The following is a 21,875-nucleotide window of genomic DNA, read 5'->3' as shown; positions in this document are numbered from 1 at the left end:
CTCTGGTCCAACAGGGCTGTCTCTGCTTGTCTTCCTTCAGAAGCCATTTTCTGCTCACCGGAGCCTGAGCACAGACAGCATGACTCTAGGGAAGCACCCCGGGAAGAGGCTGCAGGGAAGAAGATGAGCTGGTCGACTCTTTGCAGTTGTCTTACCATGTAGGACAGGGCTGGGGACTACATGATGACCCCGCCTTCCCACCCCTGGCGCACCCCTGTCTCTGATTATAAATAAATCAACCAAACACAATTGCCTAGTTTTTTGTTGTTGTTGTTTTGTTCTGTTTTGTTAAAAAAAAAAAAAAAAGACAAGACATCATGGTCAACTGGTAGGTCCCTAAGTCTCCTTCCATCCAGTCAAGCCAGAAATGCCTGGAGGGTAGGGAGGTATAGGGAAGGAGGCAAGGCCACAGGCAGGGAGCCACTAGAAGGACAGAGTCATCTTGGTGACTCTGTGGCTGTGACGAAAACAGGGGAGGAAGCAGGACCCCGGGCAAGTCCTTCACCCCCGAGCATGTGTGTCTCTTCTCCATCAGGAACATGCAGTTTGATTGTACATTCTTTCCTCCCACCCTGACTGTTCAGAGATGGGGCCCACCTCCCCAGCCCTCTGTCCCACATGCCTTCTTCTGACCCTCTTCCCTCCCCCAAAGCAGGGTCTGGGCTGCCAGGCCACCAAGTAGACAGCACACCAGACCCAAAGTTGGGCTTGTCTCTATAGGTCCTTCCCCCTGGAGGGAACTAAGGAAGAGAGGAAGGGCACCCTGGCAGGCTTGATCTTTGGGAGTGGGTCTGGGACTCCTCACCACTGAATCATCTGCCAACCCACACCTTCCTTACAGCCTCCACCCTCTGACTAGATTGAGGGGAGGGACAATGGTACAAGGAACGATGGTCAAGGTACATGTCTACCTCCCTCCTCTGATTCCGGACATGAGACTCCTCTTCCCCCACAAGCTTGTGCTCAGCTTAGAGGAAGTAGCCTCACATGCCCAAATCAGAGAAAGTCAGAATAAGAGCCCCCAAGGCTAAAAACTAGAGCTGGCCTGTAGTATGTTGTCAATAAATGTTTTTAGATGAGTGGCTGGATGAATGAATGAATGAATGAATGAATGAGTCCAGGATCAATTTGGAAACACAAGGGCTCCCTATTGCCACTCTCAGACCTCTCAGGCTATCTAAGCCCAGAGAGGACACCCCTAGGCTTTGGCTCACCCCAAGGGCACACCCATACACACACACATGCACACACAAAGGGAAATTTCTGGGCCAGAGACAGAGCCAGGACTCAGACCCAGGCTCCAGGTCAGCTCTGCAGCCTCTAGGGGACGGGGTGACAGGGAGCACTGAGCCCCCTGCCTCCTGGCAGGGCTCACTCGCGGAAGCTGTCAGCCAACTGGTGGCAGTCCAGCTCCCCTTTTGGTTCCAGGCCCCCTGGAAGTTTCACTCCTGTCTTCCGGTCCACACACCAGCACTTGCCGCGCTGCCCATCTAAGGCCGGGTGACACTGTCAAGACAAGGGTGGGAGAAGTCAGTTCCCAGGCAGCCTGCCTCAACCCCAGCCCAGCCCTCTAGTCAGACAGTTGATCCAAGATGGCCTGTAACGGCAGAGGCCTCTTTCATGATCGTGGACCCTCTGAGCCCATGGCATAAAGAGATCTTGGCCAAGAAGGAAAGGTCAAGTAGAGAGAACTTGGCCAAGAAGTGAAGGTCGTCTCAGAGGTCAGCACTGGTCTAGAGATAAAGGGTCAAGTGTCAGAACTTTCAGTGGGATAAAAATTGGGGGAAGAAAACACATAGAACTGAATTAACACAAAGAATGAACTCTAATGTAAACTATGGACTTTAGTTAATAAATGTATCAACACTAGGGACTCCTGGGTGGCTCAGTCAGTTGAGCGTCCAACTTTTGATTTCAGCTTAGGTCATGATCTCATGGTTTGTGAGTTCGAGCCCCGCATCAAGCCCGCCTCTCAGAGTCTGCTTGGGATTCTCTCTCTCTCTCTCTCTCTCTCTCTGCCCCTCCCCCCCCTCAAAACAAATAAATAAATTTAAAAATAATAATAATAATAATGGGGGCATCTGGGTGGCTCAGTCAGTTAAGCATCCAACTCTTGATTTCGGCTCAGGTCATGATCTCACTGTTCATGGGATCCAGCCCAGAGTCAGACTCCATGCTGTCAGTGCAGAGCTTGGGATTCTCTGCCTTCCCCTACTCACACACACACTCTCTCTGAAAATAAATAAATGTTAAAATAATGATAATAATAATAATAATAATAATAATAATAATGTGTCAATATTAGCTCCTTAATCTGTGATAACATATATACCACACTAATACAAGATGTTAACAGGGAAAACTGGCGGGGCGGGGGGGGTGGTGGTAGATGAGAACACTGTACTTCCTGCTCGATTTTTCTATAAGCCTAAAAGTGCTCTAGAAAATAAAGTCTATTCATTTTTTTTAATTAGGGAAAACAGTTTTTAAAAATTGAGACAAGGATAAAGTTTATATTGGGATAAAGCTTGCAGACAGGTTTGGCACTGGTTTCCGGAGCCCTTTCTGGTCGTCCACTCACTGCAACCACCCCATACCCTCCTCATGCCAGCCTCGGATTTGCAGACCTGGAGGCAGCCCTTCTCCTCCTGTCTAGGCCTCAAAGTGGCAGCCCATTTTGCGGATTTGTCTATAGAGCGCAGAGTGGGAGAATGCATGTGCTTGTGCCCACAAAGAGCTGAAGAAGACCCCCGCCAGGATTCCCCAGGCTACACCCAGCACAAGGCACCCCGCTGCTCTGCCCAGATATGCCACCCTCCCAAGTAAGCCCACCTCTCATGGGTCAGAGATGGGGCTGAGGCAGGCCAACCTTGCTGAACATCCTAGTCTCCTGAGGGCTTATCAGAGGAACCCGTGTTCCAAGGGCATGAGGGAATATGGAGGTTTCTGCATTCGTGTTTTCTCTCCTGTCCCCCTTCTTCCTCTGTTTCCATCCAAAGCTCCTGTCCCCAGCTGTCAGATCTGGCTATACCCCAGGTGGTTTCGTTACTCAGCCTGGGGGAAGGGGCAGGCTGATTTTCCTCCTTAACCCTTCCTGACCGAGCCCCTCCATTCCAAGATGAAACCTAAGACATTCTATGACAAAGGAGAACTACTCATAGGATGGAGCAGGGGGAATGAGAGTGTGTTGGGAGGTGGACATTGGCAGGAGTGCTAAATGGTGAATCCGGAGGTGATGGAAATACCCCTGGATGGGGAAGCAGGATAGCTGGTCTACCATTAACTCACTCTGAGACTTCGGGCCTCAGTTTCCTCACTTCCAAAATGAGTGTGGTGGGCAAAATAAGCTGAGGCTCAGGAGGCTGAGGGAGGGCCCAAGGGGTTAGGTTTGGGTTGGGAGGTCTTCCCCTCCCTGAGATCTCCATCCTGGACCAGGATCTCCTGTGGAGAGACCAGGAATGCCCCCAGGAACTCAGGTCAGGACCGAGCCAGCAGTGATGAAGACCCACCTGCTTGGGGTGGAAGTTGCCATTTCGGTCGCAGTTGGGGATGGGGATGATGTAGAGGTCTTCATGGGTGCGGCTCTGTGAGGCGGCCAGCCGCTCCAGGGCCCGGTGCAGCTCACTCTGGCAGGAGCCTTGGGGCTGGAGGAAGGGAGGATGGAACAGCTTAGCAGAAGGGAGAGAGGCAGGAAGACCAAGGCTGGAGGTCAGCTCACAACTGAAGGACCTGAAAGGAGGCTCAAGGCCCAGAGACTGGGCAGGGCCCAATGGGTTCAGGGGACACCGGTGGGCAGGGCAGAAGGACACTGAAGAGAGGATCTTGAGCCAAAGAGCTTCCAAAAAGGAGGACTGTGAATGGAAAGGACTTTGTGGGGAAAGAGGTTGTGGAACCCTATGGAGATGGTTGGGAAGGGGGTGATTTCTAAGCAGGAGGGATAGTTGACATCATATCATTAATGACTTGTAAGACCTAGGCAAGGATCCACTGGGAACCCCCCATCAGGAAGGACAGTAACCAGACCCTGGAGCAAGGTCGGCAGGCCCCCTGCTGTGGCCAGCATTAGCCCTTGAGTTACTGAAAAGGCCTGGGTGGCGAGTCCAAGAGAAGGGCTAAGAAACACCAGGAGGCTTGGGGCAACCGCTATTTACAAACTAGTACAAAAGTATTTCAGTACTTAAAAATTACTTCAACTGCATCAAGGTATATAACTGATGACCAGGAATTTCAAGGAATGAAATGAGGATTTGGTCCTGATGATGCATACTAGGTGCATCTTGCACACAGTAGGCATCCAAAGAATGTTTCTGAATGACCATAGTCCAGATCCAGTGGTGGTGGTGGTGGCGTGTGTGTGCCTGTGCACACGCGCATTTGTAGGGCTGAGGTCCTCACCACGGGCCGAGCTTCCTCCCGGGGCACCCCGATGACCTTCATCTTGCCCCCGCTGGTGCTGCGGTCTCGAATTTTGGCTAAGTGCTTCTGTAGGCACCTGCGGTCATGCGCACTGCAGGGACTGAAGCTGTTGTTCGGGTGGTCACCCTCATCCTTGTCTGTAGTCAGGCCGAGATGGAGAGAGGTCAGCACAGGGAAAGGACAGGGCAGAACACCAACCCAGCCTCCCACCTGCTTTCTTCTAGGGGATTCTCCAGCCTGGCTCTGAGAAAGGGTGGGGGACCCTGGGCTGGGGGGGGGGGGTTTGAAAACAACACCCCTGTCTCCTCCCTGCTCTCCTGGATTCCTGAAGAGAAAATCTTCTTAACATCCTTGACTTGTCCCTCACTCCACCCAGTCCAGCCCTCAGATGAGTCACCAGCTGCAGCTGCGCAGACAGCAGGAGGGTCCCCTGGGCCCTGCAGGGAGGTCTAAGGCAGGCAGGGGCCTCCCCCCTGGATCTCGTACCCCTCTCCATTCAGCTCCTCCTACCATCCCCCTCTCCGTCTGCTCTCTCTTCCTGTCTCCTTTCCTGGTCTTTTCAGCATCTGGCTGAGCCAGCCAGGGGATCCCCAGATCTGTTGGCTCTGCCGCCCCTCTTCCAAGTGGCCAAACTCAGAGTTTCCATGAGTGATGAGAAATCTGGCCCAAAGGGCTCTCCCCATTGGCTAGACAGGGAAGAAGAAGCGGGAGTGGGTGTGTCCGCCTGCCTGCCTGAGAAAGTGTGCGCCCACACGCATGTGTGTGCAACACACTGCGTGGCCGCAGGACCCAAAACATCCTCACACATCACTTCAGTCCCCCACCTCGACATCTCCCATCCTTGGACTTTAGACCCCCCCGAAAGTCCACAACTATGGCCGAGAGGCAGGGCACTGGGGAATCTGGAGATAGGAGGTGGTGAGGCTGGACCCACACACTCTCCCTGGGATCTCCTGAAGACTCTACCTGAACTCAATAACCTGAGCCAGAAGTCCCAGAACTGTAACCACCACTCCACCCTGCAGGCAGCCAAAACTGGAATACAGGCCTGAACTGGAGAAAGAGGTTGCAAGTCTTCTCTGCAGCTCAGAGCCACCTCTGAAACGCTTGGGCTTGGCAGCTCACTGCCGGCCTGAGTGCAAAGCCCCTGCCAGCATTCCAGATGTTGGCAGCCAGACAGAAGGTTACATCTGGTTTGCGTCAGGATTTTTTTTTTTTCCTGAGGAGTTAGCAGGTTCCTCCACGCATGGCAGCAGTCCCAGAGCTGCCTCTGGGTCAAATGGTATTTTTCCGCCTAGCCAAAGTTAGTTGGGGGGTTAGTTCTCTTTTTGTTCTCCTAGTTCTGGGGTGTGGGGTGGGGGGAAGTAGGTAGATAAAGGGAAACCAGGAAACGAGGAATCAAGACTCTCAGAAAGGCTTTGTCAAGATTCCATACCAAAGGTTATTTATAAAATTGAGTCACCAAGGATGGGAAGAAGGTTTTGTCACGGGTGGAGGGCTGGTTTAGAAAGAAGAATCAAAGGTAAGGAATAAATAGAGCTATAGATAGATCTATCCTTTTGCATATTCAACATCCCAAGAAGGATAGTCCGGAGGGGACTCCAGTCTCAGAGACAACATCAAGTTCTTAAGGGTCAACCAAGGGGAAAACACCTCCCAGTGATGTGGGTAGCAAGAGATGCGGGTACATTTCAGAAGACCAGGATTGTCAAGGGGGCCATAAGCAGATAGACCCCAAACCCTCGGTGAGAACCAGAGAAAAGGTCCAGGATCCAGGCTCTCCCAAGGAACCTTTCTGGCCCAGGCTGGCCAGTGACCCTGCCCCTGCATCCACCTTGCACAAAGTCACAAGACTTTTGGATGGGGCCACAGTGTTTCAGAGCTATAGTCTGGAAGTGGGTATTGGAGTGAAAGAGGAAATGGAAGATCTAAAAGAATTAGAGCCACGGGCACCCGGGGCGTCTCAGTTGGTTGAGCATCAACTCTTGATTTTGATTTAGGTCATGATCTCATGGTTCGTGGGATCAAGCCCCATGTTGGGCTCTGTGCTGTCATCGCATAGCTTGGGGTTCTCTCTCTCCTTGTGTCTCTCTGCCCTTCCCCGCTCATGCTCACTCTCTCTCTCTTTAAAAATAAATAAACACTTCATAAAAAGGAAAGGAAAGGAAAGGAAGAAAAAGAGAAAAGAAAAGAAAAGAAAAGAAAAGAAAAGAAAAGAAAAGAAAAGAAAAGAAAAGAAAAAAGAAATTAGGACCAAATCTTGGAACGACAGAGGCTAAGCTAAGACATGAACAAAAGCACACCATTTTCCCCGGGAAAGGCTGGAAGGGATCACAAGGACTCAACTGCCACAGCCCATAATGCTAACCCGAGGGGCACCCTTGGAACCTGAAAAAAGGTTTTGTCTTTTCTTTGCGTTTGCTTTCTTTTCATGACTATAAAGGGAAGCATTACTTTGCACAGTGACACTTGTTCCTCTTGGTAGGCAAGCAGAATGTTCTTAGGTTCGAGAAGTAAGGAAGAGTTTTCTAGCAAGTGGCAGTAGAGAGCCTCCCCCACCCCCCACCCCTGGAAGTGTGGCACATCAGAGTGATAAAGGCCTCAAGAACAAAGTGAGATCTGGAGTAGAAATGTAACTGCAACTCGGCGTTCCAATGTTGAGTCTCTACAAGTTGAAGTTCACAAATGACTAACACTCGGGGGAGTGCTAATGGATATATGGAATGTTTATCCCTTCCCTTAGGAGGTATCTCTAAGGAGGACAACTGGGTCCGCTCACTGAAACCTGGGGCCGCGCAGGCCATAGAGCAAGGCTGGAAGCGTAGTGTATGCTCTTGTGTGGGTAGGGCCCCATGCCACACTGAGGGGGATTATCTGGAGAAAGCTAAGCAGGCAGCGTGCCTGGACTCCCTCTCCTTGGCTTCCCCACTTTTTTTGTTGTTGTTAGGCAAGCTTCTTTTTTTCTTTTTTTGAAGAACTGAAGAGCCCTAGAAGTCTCCAGAACACCCAGACTTGAGTCCAGAGATTCATCAGTGTCATACTTGGACCCCTCTCGCCTGAGGCCAGACTACTTCTCCCCACCAAAAGGGCACTCCACAGAGGAGATCAATCCTTCATTAACACCACCATGCCAACTCCCAGCTGCTCTGCCAGGTCTGGTCTGGGTCTGTCCCCAGCTTGTGTCTAAGCTCAGAGAAGAACACACCAGATAGGGAGAGTAGTTGCTTCCTTAATCTCATAGGGACACACCGTTTATCCATAGCTGCCCACTCAGACACAGACAGGTCAGGACTTAGCAACCACAAGCATATACAAACAGTCACATGTCCAGGCACACACGGGTCCACACGTGCACCCCCACGTGCACTCGGGCACTCTGACCCTGCCCTGGGCAGACACAGACCCGGGGCAGGGCACATTGCCTGCACCATAGCCTGTTGACTTTCCACTTAATCTGTAACTTTTCCTTGCCCAGCCTTGCTTAATAGGCATACTGAGGATCGACCCCAGGATCCAGCCCTAGGCACTGGGTTTGGGAGGGTGAGGGTCGTAGCCTTGGGTCTCTGAAAATGTTAACCTTCCCATCTCCAAAGCCAGTTACATAGTTGCTACTTCCCAGCTTACTCAGGAAATCCAGCCACCTGGTACTGCTCACCCAGGTGGGGCCCTCCGGAAAAACCCCAATCCCTGGGGGATCCCCTCTGAGCAGGAGCCAGAGTCAGACCTAGCCGCCCCTGCCCCAAAAGATTTGACCATCTGACCTCCGGAGGCTTATTTAGGAGGCGGGACTTCCAAGGTAGGCCAGGTCATCTCCTCCAGCCCCTGCTTGGAGCCAAGCCAACAACACTCAGCCACAGGGGAAACCTTGGTCTTCGCTCCAGCAACTGAAGGAGCCCAGAGAGAGGAAAGACTTCACAGCTTTGGCACCACTGGCTGAAAAGTTCATGGTCAAAGCTACAGGATTTCCTCTTTCTGGCAGCCTGGTTTCATCCCCCTGATTCCTCCTCAATTCCAGCCACGTCCCCTTCAAGACACCCAGGGTGAGGCTGTGAGGTGGGTGGGCCCAGTCACCCCAACACCGGTGTTTCAGCCACAATTTGGAGGATCACCTGCCCTGCAAGAAAGGCCTTTTCCTTCCCCCTGGACTCTGGCTAGAGAAGCCAAGATCACCCATGCCAAGTACCCCGCCCTTTCTTCGAGGTCTGGCCCTCGGGGCATCCCCTCACCGCCGTGCCAGCTGCCAGCCTCAGACTGAAGGAAAGTGGGCCCATCCTTCCCAAGTTCACGGCAGCAAAAAGCACCGAAGTTCCTCCCTACCCCTCTCAACTCCTCTGAATGCTCCCCTACTTTGCTCACTTGCCCTACTGTGCCCCCAAAGCCCCAGCATCAGAGAAGGATCTAAGCGTCAACCGAAACCCTCTCAGCCTCTTATTCATTACCACCCTCAGCATGGCTCCAATTGACTGAGCTCTTACGCCATGCCAGACACCCCAAGCCTGTGAGGCAAGTCCTGTGTCACCTCCATTTTACAGATGAGGAAATGCAGTAGACTGGGTGGGGGCGAAGGAGGACAGACTTATCCCTGCAGCTCCTATGTCTTTAAATGGAAAGACTCCTGATACCCGAGGCACCAATAATTCCGGCTTTGCCAATACTAAAGAAAAAATGTTAAGCAGCCATGCTCCTCCTCCCACCTCCCCCAAGGCACAGAATTTCTGGGAAGGCCCTGTTCCCATGACACGACTGGATTCCCAGTATTGAAGTAAAGGGGACAATATTTGCTGCGTTGACTAAAAATTAACCCAGTCTGTCTGTTCCCTAACCCTGTCCCAGAGGGACCCAAGAGCACAGTTTAGGAGCTCCCCAGTCCAAACGCTGATCTTCCCACTGTCCACTCCCCCAGATTCCATGAGTCAAGGGTCAGTACACTGATGCAGAATTGTGGACCTCTGACGCACACGTCCCACCCCGCCCCCACCTCTGGGGGCCTGAGCAGTGTTAATCCACAACCTTTTCTGGCTCGGAAAGCTGAGACAGGAGGGCTATGGGGAGCTTAGGGGGATAGAGGCTTAAAATGGAAGGAGAAGACCCGCTCCTGGGGCAAATAGTAGGCAGCTGGGCATAGCAGGCCAAGGGAAGGGGTATGCCAAGTGGCTGCCCTCCCCCAGTCACCTGCCGAAGCTTAGCCCCAAGAGGAAAAGGCAGAAAGAGGGGCCTGATGCCCTCTGCCGAACTATTCCCAAGGCAAGGAGGCCCAAGCCTTGGGACATAGGAGGGACAGTGGCCTATTGACAGTGGCAGGCTAGAGAGAATAGTGAGGATCAGTCCCAAGCTCTGGCCATCTTTTCTCACCAGAGACCCTGCAGGGCTGTTGCACAACTCTAGGGGGCGCCTTTCACATGGTGCAGGGGGTCCTTCTGTGATGATTAGGAGGCATGGACACAGCTTGCCAAGTCGGTACCTAGATCCCCCAGGGTCCTCCAGGATTGCCCTTTCCCCTCTCCAGATCTCTGCATCCCCTGCATGGGTGGAGGACAGGCAAGGAGGGTGGGGGGTGGGGGGGAGGGCATTAGAGACCTGGGACCTGTAATCCCAACCGGATGTAAAGGCCGATTTGCATGATGTCCACAGGACAATCACACACTTCTTACCATTTCCCCCAGAGCCCCTATCCCAATGGGATTAGATTTTCCTCCACTACAGGATAGGGAGCTACAGGATACCCAGCCAGGGGGGAAGGGGTGCTCAAGACCATCTGAGGGCTCTTCTGCCCCATGTTCAAGTCAGCGAGAGAAGAGGAGGCTACCAGCCATCCTAATCTGGTACATATCCACTGGCCAGTGGAGGATGCAGATAGAAAGGGAAAGAGATCCCATTATACTCAGAGAGCCCAGGAGCTCAGCCCTCACTCACAATCTGGTCTGGTACGAGTACCCCTCCTCTCCCACTGGCACCGGCATCTGTGCCCCAGGATCAGTGCCTTACTCCCTCAGGACATCGCCCCACCCCACCCCCGCTTCCCAGATGTGCCGGGTGCCAGGCTGGCATTTCTCCTAGTATGTTTTCTGCTGACCCATCTCTCACTGCCTAGGGACAGGAAGGGCAGAGAGGCCTGAGGCCCAGACCCCTGGGGTCCACCTCCTTCCTGTTTTCCCTGCATCCTGCTTTCCTCCGCTAACAAGCTGCAGAGGATTGAGGAAGTGGAGCGGTCTGGGACCCAGGGCAGGAAGCTTGGGGCCGGAGTCCCAGCATCCGGACTGCAACAATGGAAGCTTCAAGCACCAGGAAAAGAGACAGACACAGACAGAGGCAGAGGGAGAACAAATCAGTCAGAGAGGGAACCAGAAACAGAGGCAGAAATACAGAAAGGCAGACAGAGAGAGAGAGATTCCAAAAGTAACAGAGAAAGGCAGGAACAAAGAAAGAGAAACAGTGACAGAGACACGGAGAGAAAGCAACAGAAAGGGGCGGAGGACAAAGAGAAGCAGAAAGGGAACAAGACAGAGAAAGAGAAACTGATAACAGGCGGAAGTCATTGAGGAAAGGAGAACTCGGGAATGTTGGTCGTGAAACTAGCGACAGAGACAGAGCAGGAGATAACAAAAGAATAAGAGAGAAGGAAAGACTGAGAACGATTATAAGGAGAAACTGAGAGAGGCTCACTAAGAAACGGAAAAGGAGAAAGTGTAAGAATGAGTTTAGGGCAAAGGGCCCTCTAAACCTCTCTCCCTCTCTCTCTCTCCCGCTCTTCCTCCCCACCCCCCCCCCCCCCGCCCTCCCTCTCCCTTCTCTCTACTCCCTATCGCACACCGTTAGGTTTCTACAGCTCTGGGCTGGGAGCCAAGACTCGCTTCTCTTCTGCTACCTCAGACGACACCTGCCAGGAGAGAGGAACGGGGTGCCTGTGTACCAGAGCAAGATGAGGTGCCCAGGCCTGGCAGAGAGACCTCTGTCTTCCCAATACCTCTCAAACAGCAAGGTGAGCTGCCCAGGGGCGTTAGGGAGGGGCAACTCTGATGCCCCTCACCACCAAAGCCCCTCTAATTTGGATGTCCCACTCCACCCCACCTGGATGTCAAAAGGCCACGCCCTGGCTTCTTAGACCCCTGGGCTTTCACCTGTGGCCAGGATGAGGGAAGTCCCTAGATCAGGAACAGAAAGCCACCACCACCGCCCAACCCATCCTCTAGTTATCTGGCCCTAGGCCGCTCACTTGCAGGCTGGGTGGCTGGACCGAGTCACATAATGTTCCACTGTTACCCCAGCAGCTGGGACAACCATTGAGACCTCTCCTCCCAAATAGGCACCCTTGAGGAGGTTGGAGATGAAGGGCTGGGACAGAGTCTTCTTTGCTGGGGGCGACAGCCTGCTAGGGACTCAACAGTAGTTTCCTTAGGTGAGCCTGTCCTATGCCAGCCCAGCCCTGCCAGGTACCCGCCTTCTTAACTCACTGGAGATTTTCAAGGGCTTTCCAGGCCAGCCCGAATGGGGAAAGGGCTTCTAGGAGCAGAGCACACCGAGGAGGGCATGCAAGGGCAGGGGCACCTTACCAGAGGGCTGCAGGCTTTCCTGGATGGCCTCGATCTCCGCCAGCTCCATGCACACGCCTTGCCCGTGCATCAGCGTGTGCAGGGGCTTCTCCACACCCCGGGGCGGGTAGCAGCGCAGGCCCGAGCCGCAGCGGGGGGTATACACCCCGCAGGGCATCCCCTTGCCCAGGGCGCAAGTGGCGCAACAGCCGCAGCCCGGCTCCCGCACCAGCTCCTCGCAGCCCACGGGGGGGCGGCAGCGCGCCAGCTTCTCCTCGGAGCAGGGCGGGCAGTGGATGGCTTCGTCGCCAAGGCTCGGCCCGGGCCCGGCGGCCAGCAGCAGCGCGGCCACGAGGCAGAGGGGCAGCATGACCGGGCTAGGACGGGGCGCGGGCGCGGGGCGTGGGAGGGAAGAACGGGCGCGCAGACTGGCAGCAGGGACACGGGGCGACAGCGCCCGGCGCGCCTGGAGGACCCGACCCGGAGGGCGCGGGGAGACGGGGCGGCCCCGCGGGCGGACAGGGACGGAGCTAGGGAAGTTAGCAAGCGGGCTGGAGGGGAGCGAGCCTGGCCGCCGAGGCGCTGCGCCGCATCCTCGGCCCGGCCCAGGCGGCGGGCGGCGGGCGGCGGGCGGCGGGCGGCGGGGGGGGGCAGGGGGCTGAGCGGCTGCCCGGGACCGGCTCCCCCGGACTTTATACCGGCCCCTGGCCACACCCCCAGCGCCTTCCCAGAGGTGGGGGAGCGGGGGCGCCGGGGGGGAGAGGGAGAGGCGGCCGTTAGGGGGAGGGGGCGCTGTCCTGAGTTGCTGCCGCCGCCGCTGCCGCCGCCGCCGCTACAACATCTGAAAGTCCTTTTCTGCCGCAGAAGGAAGCGGCGCAGTTTGGAAGCCGTGGCAGGCGCCGAGAGCGCCTCTGAACCCGAGCCTGGGAGGGGAGAGAGAGAAGAGGAGACGCAAAGGGGCTGCTCTTTGGCCCCATTCCCCGACCTTGGAGGATTCCTCCCCTACCCCCCCCCCAGGCGGCTGCAGTCCCCCCCACTGAGAACGCGACCTCCTCGCCTGGACTCCCGGCTCCGCGGATTCGGTCTCCCTGACCAGAGCCCTTTCCACCCCACCCTAGCGCTTCCAGTCCCAACCACTGGAGACCTAGTCGAGCGAAGTGGGGAAAGGGCAGCAAGCACCCAACGAGGGACCCAGAAGAGCCTGATGGCCCTAAGAAGTTAGTAGACTTTCTTCCCACTTGTCCTTCCAGCTCCCCCCCCCCCCCCACACACACACACCCTATCTCCCCAGGGCTCATCTGGGCCCTGGTCCACTCTGCCTTCCAGAGAACTGTATCAACCGAACTCCTGGGGAAGGAGGTGCTAAGCCCCTTCTTCCTTCCTGGATGCTTGTTTCCACTGCCGGGCTCCCTCCCCAGAGGAAGATTGACCAGGGAGATTGCCACCGTCGTTGTGCAAATTGTGCATCGCACAACTCCTATTTCTCTCGTAGCCCCTTGTAGATTTCTGTAGCTGTTATGACAGTTTTCCAGCAGGTGGCAGACAAGCATTTCCAGGTAGGGGTGTCTTTTCCTAATTCGACCAGCTTTGCTATTTGGGCTAGGTAGGGGCTGGCTAGGTCCTCTGTGAGATCCTGCTGGTGCCTGTTTCCCCCACGCTCGCCTCAGTCCTGCTGGGATTGGGAGGGACCCTACAGTAACATTTGAGTAGGGACCTGTCTCCAGGGTTCTCTCTCTGGTCCCCAGTTCCCTAGGTACTCATCTATCCTCCCCCACAAAGCTTTCTGCTGTCCTGGAGCTGGTTTCAGGATGCCTGAGGGGTAAGGGTGCCTGTCAGGGCATAATAGGTGACCTACCATGGATTCTTTTTTTTTTTTGGCTTGGCTTGGCTTGGCTTGGCTTGGCCTATAAAGCTACAAGGCAGCCAAGCCAAAGTACAGATCAGAGACCATCTTCCAGACTCTCAGGACAGTGATCTTTCAGTCTCCCAACAAGTAGGCCCCCTTCCACTTTCTCCAAGTGTAAACTGTCCAGGTGATAGGAAGAAGAGAGGGGCTGGAAGCTGAACTTGTAGGGACAGAACACAAAAATTGCAAACTGACGGCACCTACTGGCAACTATCAAGACTGCAGAAGATCTGGAGAGTTCTGGGGGGGGGGGGGTGAGTGGGGGGGAGGGCCCGGGGACAAGATTCTGGGATTCTCTCCCTGCTATCTCACAGACAAACTGAGGTCTTTTCTGTCTTGGATAAGGGCAAACAGAGCCAGGCTCTTTACGTCCCCGGGGGAAGCCCAGCCTGCACCTGATTCAGAAAACTTCCCCTAGCTCTATCCCCCTCCATCATCACTGAGGCGCCAACGTATTGTATGAACTTGGACACCACCCCTTGGAGCTGGAATTGTCCCTAACTATAAAAGGGAGGTACATCATCTCCACCTATTCTGCCTCTTGAAGCGCTTGTGGGAATAAAATGGGAACTGAAAGGATAGGTTCCACCCCCAAAGCCAGACTTGCCCCCTTGACAGCAAACCTGAGAGAGCTAAAGGTGCTGGGACATGGAGGAAGGAGTTGCAGGAGAGGCGGGACTGAAGCCAAAAGAAGGACCTGGAAGTGAAGCATGAGTGCAGGTGAGTATGGGAAATCCAGAAAGGCTTCCAGGTAAGACAGGTGCCCAGACCCCTATCCATCCACTGGTGTTCACCACCCCCACCGCCAAACATCAGTGTCTGAGATAATTCCAAAGAGGCAGGAAAATAGACATAAGTAGATCATCGAAGCACCTCCCCACCATTCATGCAGCACATATTTACTGGACACTGTGCATAGGCTTTGTGCTACATTCGAGGACCCAGAGCTGGCTGAGATCACTCCCTGCCCACAAGGAGCTCACTGCCTAGTGAGAGGAGACAGGCATACAAATAAAATGAGTCTAAGAAGTGTACAGGTGCCCTGGGAGACATCCACATGGGGTGCTGTGGGGACCCAGACACACAGGGTCAGTTCTACATCTGGCACATGGAAAGACTTCATGGAGAAGGTTACTCTTGAGCCAACCATCTTCCATGCTAGGGGAAAGAGCATCAGGCCGACCTGGATTCTAATCCCGGCTTTGCCACTGGACTTATTGGGGAACCTGAAAAAAGTTACTCTGAGCTTCACTGTCCTTACCTGGAAAATAGGGCTTTGTGATAAGAAAGAAAGAAGGATGGGGAGGGGACAGACAGAAACAGAGGCTTGTGCAAATTGCCCAGCATACAGTGAGCACTGTGTGTTTGCTTCTTCCTCTCCTTCTTCTGGAGGCAGGGCCTGTGTTTCCCCAGGCAGACTGGAGGTTCTCAGAGGACTGGGTTTAGTGTCTCCCCCCTGCCTCCCACGGCTTGCTGGTGTCTGGGAGAGGCTACATAAAGGGCATAGGATTTGGAGTCAGAGGACCTGGGTTCAAACTGCAGCACAGCCACTGAAGAGCTGTGTGACCTTGGACACACTTAAGGTCTTGAAAGGTCATTTTCATCCTCTTTTTATTTTAATGTTTATTTATTTTTGACAAAGCACAAACAGGGGAGGGGCAGAGAGAAAGCGGGAGACAGAGAATCCAATGCAGGCTCCACACCATCAGCACAGAGCCTGATGTGGGGATCAAACTCACGAACCATGAGATCATGACCTGAGCCAAAGTCAGGCACTTAACCGACTGAGCCACCCAGGCGCCCCTCATCCTCTATTTTAAAAGGAAAGAAAGAAAGAGAGATAATTGAGCTTACCCCACAGGATGGGTTGCAAGAGAAAACGAGATAACGGCCAAGAAAGGGCTTTGGAACCCAAGGAGTGGGCGCCCAGGGCTCTACCAGAAAAAGAACCACTGTGGGGCGCCTGGCTGGCTCAGTCAGAAGAGCATGCGATTCTTGATCTCAGGGTTGTGAGTTCCAGCCCTACACTGGATTCTAAAAGATAAGATAAACTTTAAAAACAGAGAGAAAAGAAAAACAACCTATGCCTCCCCCTCAGCATCCTTCTCTGTCCCTAAGCTTCTAGACACCCAGGGCACCAGGAAGATGCTCCTGATGGAAGAGTGAGAAAAATTCCCACTCCCTGCCCACTTCTCCCAGCCCATACCCTTCCTGGCTTGTTGCTTAGAGTCTCATTAGCTCCCTTGTTAGTTCAGTTGCAAACTTCTACTGGGTTCAGGCTGGCTTCTTCGAGAATTGATAGTCCTGCCCTCAGGGAAACCCCAATCTCATGGGCTTGTTCTAGAGAGTATCTGATGGAGTAGACAAAATACATATAATATGAGGCACCTGGGTGGCTCAGTTGGTTAAACATCCAACTCGATTTCCGCTCAGGTTGTGATCTCAAGGTCATTGAGTCCTGAGTGTCTGTGCTGAGCACTGAGCATGGATACTTAAGATTCTCCCCCTCCCTCTTTTTCTGCCCCTCCCCTGCTCGCATGCATTCTCTCATATTCCCACCCCCCTCCCTCTCTCAAAAAAAATTTTTTTTAAGTACTCATAATAGGGGTGCCTGGGTGACTCAGTTGATTAGGCATCTGACTCTTGATTTCAGCTCAAGTCATCATCTCACAGTTTCATGAGTTCAAGCCCCATGTTGGGCCCTGTGCTGACAGAAGATCCGCTGAGGGAGATTCTCCTTCTCTCTCTGCCCCTCCCCTGCTCACACTCTATCTTGCTCAAAAATAAATAATAAATTTTAAAAAAACTTTTTAAAAAATACACATAATAATGAAAGCTAACACTTAACACGAGCCATATGGTTCTAAGTGCTTCCCTCATGTAGTTCACAACAATCTAATGAAGTGGGAGTTATCATTATCCCCCTGTTAAGATAGGGAAGGGAAACTAAAGCACAGAAAGGTATGTAACTTACTCAAGGTCACACAAGTAAGTAGAAAAACAGGGGTCTGACCTCATGCAGTCTGGCTCCAGAGTCTGTATGATTAACTCTCATGTTTTACAGCCTTCCAAACAGCTGTCAGAAGTACTCTAAACAATTGCTGAGGGAAAAAGACTATGGTACAGAGTGCAAGATGGGTGCAGAGAAGGAGAGTGGAAGTGGCATTGGCATGGAAATGGACCCCAGAACTCCCCAGAGCTTTGACTTCCCAGCCCCTCCCTGGCGCCCTGGACTTCTCACTGTGCCTGCCCCGAATAGGGGGGCTCAACTCCCTTCCAGGTTGGCTGATGTCCAGACCCCAGGTAGAGCATCCTCCAGGGGGCGCTGCAGGTGTGCTCTGAGCAATGGCACATCAGTACAGCTGCCTCCTTGTGCACCGGGGCCCCATACTTGGAGAGAACAGATCAGGAGAGCTAGGATCTCCATAGAGACCCCATAGTACAGAGGGAAGTCTGGTTCAGAGGCTAGAGCCTCGGTCCTTCCCTCAGGACACGTAGCTCGAGAAAAGGACACCCAGACAGAGGATGGGGAGTGGAGAGGAGAGCCCATCTGCAGTTGAGCTGGCCAGGATCTGGTTTCATATCTCCAGTCCAACCAGCTTGGCCACTTGCCAGCTTTGTGGCCACTTCTCCTTCCTCAGCTTCAGTTTTATCATCTGTAAAATGGGGGAGGGGAGCTCCTTGAATTGTGAGCCCCCTCCCAGCTTGGGCAGTCTAGGAATCTAGAACCTCTGGAGTCTTTTTGCCTGGTCCCAGGCCCTATGCCGGCATGGCTCCCAACCCCCCAGAGTTTGCAGTTTCCAAGCCAACTGACACCCATGGAATCACTTTCTCATTGGTCAAAGAATGTGTAGGAGACAAGCTAAGTGAATGCTGTTGAGTCCTATGAGAGTTCTGTCACTGCCCAGAGAGGTGATGAGGCTCACTCGAGGGCATACAGCTAGTAATTAATAGAGCCAAGACTTAAGCCAAATATATTTACTACCCGCTACAGACATAGTGCCCCAAGCCATGCTTTCTCTGTTGCCAGAGCACCACCAGTGAGCTAAGGGCTAAGGACTCAAGGAAGGTTGGGGTAGGAGGAGACGAAGGAGGTACAACCTGGGAGAATCCATGCAGATGACACTTGCAAAAGTACAGACACAGAGGGGACTCTGGGAGGAGAGCGACACATGTGAGGAAGGGGAAATTATTTGCCCTGCCTCCCCTGACACTTGTTGAGTCAAAGAGCAGGGTATCTGCCTGCCAGGCTGCCTCTTGGCCTGATAGATCAGAAGCCCGGAATCAGAGCAGACCCCGTGTCCTTCTCCCACAGGACCTCCAGGCCTCTAGGTCCTGCCTCCTACTCCCCCAAGCCTGGGGAACAGAGTGCTACCTTCCTCTTAGAAAACTCCAGAGAGACTCTACCGAGGGGCTGTTGAACCCAGACTGACCCTTCAAACGGGTTCTAAGCTTAGAGAGACCCCACAGAGGAGTCCTCAGACTTAGCAAAACCCCAGAAAGAGGCCCTGGGATCCAGAGAAATCCCCAATCCCCATATTTACAGTCACTCTCATTCCCTGGCTGCACACTTCCTCTTTCCACACTAGCACTGGGAGTTCACAAATATCCCCAGTCATGCCTTCTCTATATTCCCAGACCTCCCTGCCGGCCCTCTCATCCCATGCCAAGGGCCAGAATCTCCGCACACCCACCTTTATGCCTCATCCTTTCTGCCTCCGCACCCCTGTCGACTTCACCCCAGCCCTTCCTCTTTCCTTACCCAGAAGAACATTCTGACCCAAGGGGCCCCCGAAACTTGGTGGTAACCAGGCATCCCAACCCCACCGGGAAAAGTGGGGAAGGGGCTTCCAGGAAAGATGAGTGTATTGTAAGTGAGGAAGGGGAAAGGGAGCAACTGTGGCCTCCATTTCCTCATCTGCAAAATGGGAATGATACCCCACATACCTCATAGGGTTGTTATGACAAGCTGTACAGACTGCTTGCTTTTGCCTCATTTAGTAAATAGATATGGAAAGACATACTGAGATACCACTCTATTCCCACCAGATTGGTGAAAAAAATTTAATGTTTATGTATTTATTTTGAGAGAGAGAGCGTGCACGCCTCATGCACACAGAGAGAGCAGGGGAAAGGCAGAGAGCAAGGAAGAGAGAGAGAATCCCGAGCATGCTCTGCCCTCTTAGCACAGAGCCCGACGTGGGACTCTAGCTCACGAACCATGAGATCATGACCTGAGCCGAAATCAAGAGTTGCATGCTCAACCGACTGAGTCACCCAAGTGCCCCAGATCAGTAAGAATTTTAAAGACTGAGTACCAAGTGTGGAGTAAGGGGACTGTCATCTAATATCAGTAAGAAAACAAATGTGTACAACCAACAATTCTACTCTGAGATATGTACCCACTAGAAGTGTGGTGTGTGTGTGTGTGTGTGTGTGTGTGCGTGCGTATTCCAAAATACATATGAGTGTTCATAGCAGCATTATTCAGAATAGCCAAACACTGGCATCAGTAGTAGAATGGATAAATCTATGGTTGAATGAACCATTGCTATACCAACAACATAGATGAATCACAAAGTGAGCAAGAGATTACTATTGTAGGATTCTATTTATAAAGAATTCAAAAAGAGGCAAAACTAATCTATGGTGTTAGAAATCAGGATAGGGGCGCCTGGGTGGCGCAGTCGGTTGAGCGTCCGACTTCAGCCAGGTCACGATCTCGCGGTCCGTGAGTTCGAGCCCCACGTCAGGCTCTGGGCTGATGGCTCAGAGCCTGGAGCCTGTTTCCGATTCTGTGTCTCCCTCTCTCTGCCCCTGCCCCGTTCATGCTCTGTCTCTCTCTCTGTCCCAAAAATAAATAAACGTTGAAAAAAAAAAATTAAAAAAAAAAAAAAAGAAATCAGGATAGGAGTTACTTTTGGGGAGAATGGTGGAAGTAGTTACTAGAAAGGGCCTCACGGGGTACAGGTGATGTTTATTATTTAGTTACATGGTGTATGCACTTTATGAACATCCATTGAGCTAAACATTTCTTATTTCTGCACTTTTCTGTATGTGTGTTGTACTTTAATTTTTTTAAGAAACAACTTTTTTGTTTGGTTTTTTTTAAGAGACTGCTGGCTCTCAAGTAGGCTGCTTGGACTGGATTCTTTTTTTTTTTTTAACATTTATTTATTATTGAGAGACAGAGAGCATGACCAGGGGAGGGGCCAAGAGATGGAGAGACACAGAATCTGAAGCAGGCTCCAGGCTCTGAGCTGTCAGCACAGAGCCCGACACGGGGCTCGAACTCACAAACCATGAGATCATGACCTGAACCGAAGTCAGACGCTTAACAGACTGAGCCACCCAGGCACCCCTGCCTGGACTGGATTCTTGGCAGTAGGTTTCGGATAAGTGAGCACACCTCTCTACGCCTCAGCGTCCTCATCTTTTGCATTAAGTGACCCTTATGTAGGGTGGCTATCATGATTAAATGAGTGAGAATGTGTAAAATGCTTACAACAGTGCCTGCTACATATTAAGTACCCAGTGAGTGTTGGTCATTAGCCATGACCAGCCAAGTGAGTGAGATTAAGAGCCTGGAGCCAAAATGCCTGCACTAAAACCTGGATTTGCCATTTACTTGCTTTGTGACTTTGGCCAAGTGACATCCTCCCTCTTATCCTTAAATACCCTCAGTTGTAAAGGAGGGCTAATGGCAGCCCAGTCTGATAGGGTTGTTTGAGAACCTACAGAAACATTATACAAGGGCACTTAGCACAGTGCCCAGAGTAAGGCTCAATACGTGTCAGCTGTTATTATTATTGATCACCATGGTAACCTTATTAACCCATTTTATAGACGGTGTTCCAGGTAGTTAGTAAAAAGGCAGGCTTAAGGTCACATGCAACTAAATGTGATTTAAACCCAGCTGTGTGATAATGGAACCCAGGCTCCTACTAGCATGCCCATACCACCTCCAGAGGCGCCATAGCCTTGGAGACGTTTGCCCAAACCCAAACAGCACCTTTTCCTCCTGCCAGGCTGCCCTCTGCAACTGAAGCTCTTGTCTCCAGTAGCTCCAGCTGTCAGGCTTCTGGGCGACCCAGAGGCTGTTGTGCCTTCCCTGCCTGGCAGGATCTAGCACCCATCTGACAATTCTGGTGCCCTCATTTGGGGTGCTGGGGATGTAGCCCAGAGCCTAGATGTAGCCCCGGCTGTGGGAAGAGAGAGTCTCAGAGAGAAGCCATGTTGGCCCCCAGGGCTTCTGGTTGTCAGCGGCCTCTTCTACTGCAGTCTTTGATTTTCTTTGTCCTGAGAGAGGTAGGGGTAGTCCTAAAGATGGCTGATGAGGACTGGAGACAACTGGAGGGCAAAGGGATAGGACTGAGGGGGCCCAGAAAGAAGGGCCAACCTGCCTGGAACCCCTAATCCACATAGCCCCCACCTTCTCCTCTCCTGAAACCTGGATCCCTCCCAGCCTCACCCCCTCAGTCCTCCCGGTGTCCAGAGGCTTGATGCTTGGAGCCAGTAATCCTCAAGATCTGTGCAATCTGTTCCTCACCCCCACCCAGTCTTGATGATCTAAAAAGCAGCAGAAGTTGGGCCCCAAGCCAGGGAAAGCCAGACAGCCCGGAATGGAGAAAAATTTGGCCTCAGGTTGAAGTACACAGGCTGTGGGGCAGGGAGCTCTGGTCTTGCAGTCATAAGCCATGTACTGTGGGCTTGTCACTTCACCACAGTGATCCTCAATTTCTTCATCTGTAAAATGGGATGTCAGTCCCTACTCACTCCACAGGGCTGCTAAGGAAGATCAGATGAGGCTACCTATATAAGTGTAAGGACATAGATACCTGAAAGCAGGTCACCAATTAGTGGTGTCATTATTGTGACCTTTTTTGATTCTAAGATTCAATGACGCTTTGAAGTAGAAGGATAGAAAGAAGGGGAAAGGGTACTAAAAAGAGGAAGGCCATGAGAGGGTGGGGCTGAATCTGGAGTAGGACACAGAGATGGAAGGCAGAGAAAGATGAATAGAT

The 21,875-nt window shown here is 52.6% G+C and overlaps 1 protein-coding gene and 1 long non-coding RNA gene across 3 annotated transcripts; one reads left to right on the top strand and one right to left on the bottom strand.

Moving 5' to 3' along the window:
* Positions 1-253: 253 nt before the first annotated feature.
* Positions 254-12,816, bottom strand: IGFBP4 (insulin like growth factor binding protein 4). The gene is made up of 4 exons (XM_043584373.1): positions 11,967-12,816; positions 4,396-4,553; positions 3,510-3,644; positions 254-1,506 (listed from the first exon to the last, which is right to left on the bottom strand). The coding sequence occupies exons 1-4, from the start codon at positions 12,313-12,315 to the stop codon at positions 1,372-1,374; spliced, it is 777 nt and encodes a 258-aa protein (XP_043440308.1). The 5' UTR covers positions 12,316-12,816; the 3' UTR covers positions 254-1,371.
* LOC122485508 lies at positions 10,861-14,373 on the top strand. Of its 2 annotated transcripts, XR_006297885.1 has the most exons (4): positions 10,861-11,812; positions 12,810-13,162; positions 13,438-13,501; positions 13,858-14,373. It is a non-coding gene; the product is annotated as an uncharacterized LOC122485508 (long non-coding RNA). The 2 variants fall into 2 exon arrangements; XR_006297884.1 differs by having other exon boundaries at positions 12,810-13,501.
* Positions 14,374-21,875: the final 7,502 nt, after the last annotated feature.

Source organism: Prionailurus bengalensis, chromosome E1 (assembly GCF_016509475.1).
Source record: "Prionailurus bengalensis isolate Pbe53 chromosome E1, Fcat_Pben_1.1_paternal_pri, whole genome shotgun sequence".
Classification (NCBI taxonomy): domain Eukaryota; kingdom Metazoa; phylum Chordata; class Mammalia; order Carnivora; family Felidae; genus Prionailurus; species Prionailurus bengalensis.
The sequence above is the reverse complement of the archived record's forward strand: the minus strand, read 5'-3'. Positions and strand labels throughout refer to the sequence as shown.

Excerpts from the sequence above, each read along its gene's own strand:
- IGFBP4 (XM_043584373.1), bottom strand. The coding sequence starts at position 12,315 with ATGCTGCCCCTCTGCCTCGTGGCCGCGCTGCTGCTGGCCGCCGGGCCC. Across the intron at positions 4,554-11,966 it reads GGAAAGCCTGCAGCCCTCTG|ACAAGGATGAGGGTGACCAC; the intron begins GTAAGGTGCCCC and ends GCCTGACTACAG. Across the intron at positions 3,645-4,395 it reads GGGAGGAAGCTCGGCCCGTG|CCCCAAGGCTCCTGCCAGAG; the intron begins GTGAGGACCTCA and ends CCCTTCCTCCAG.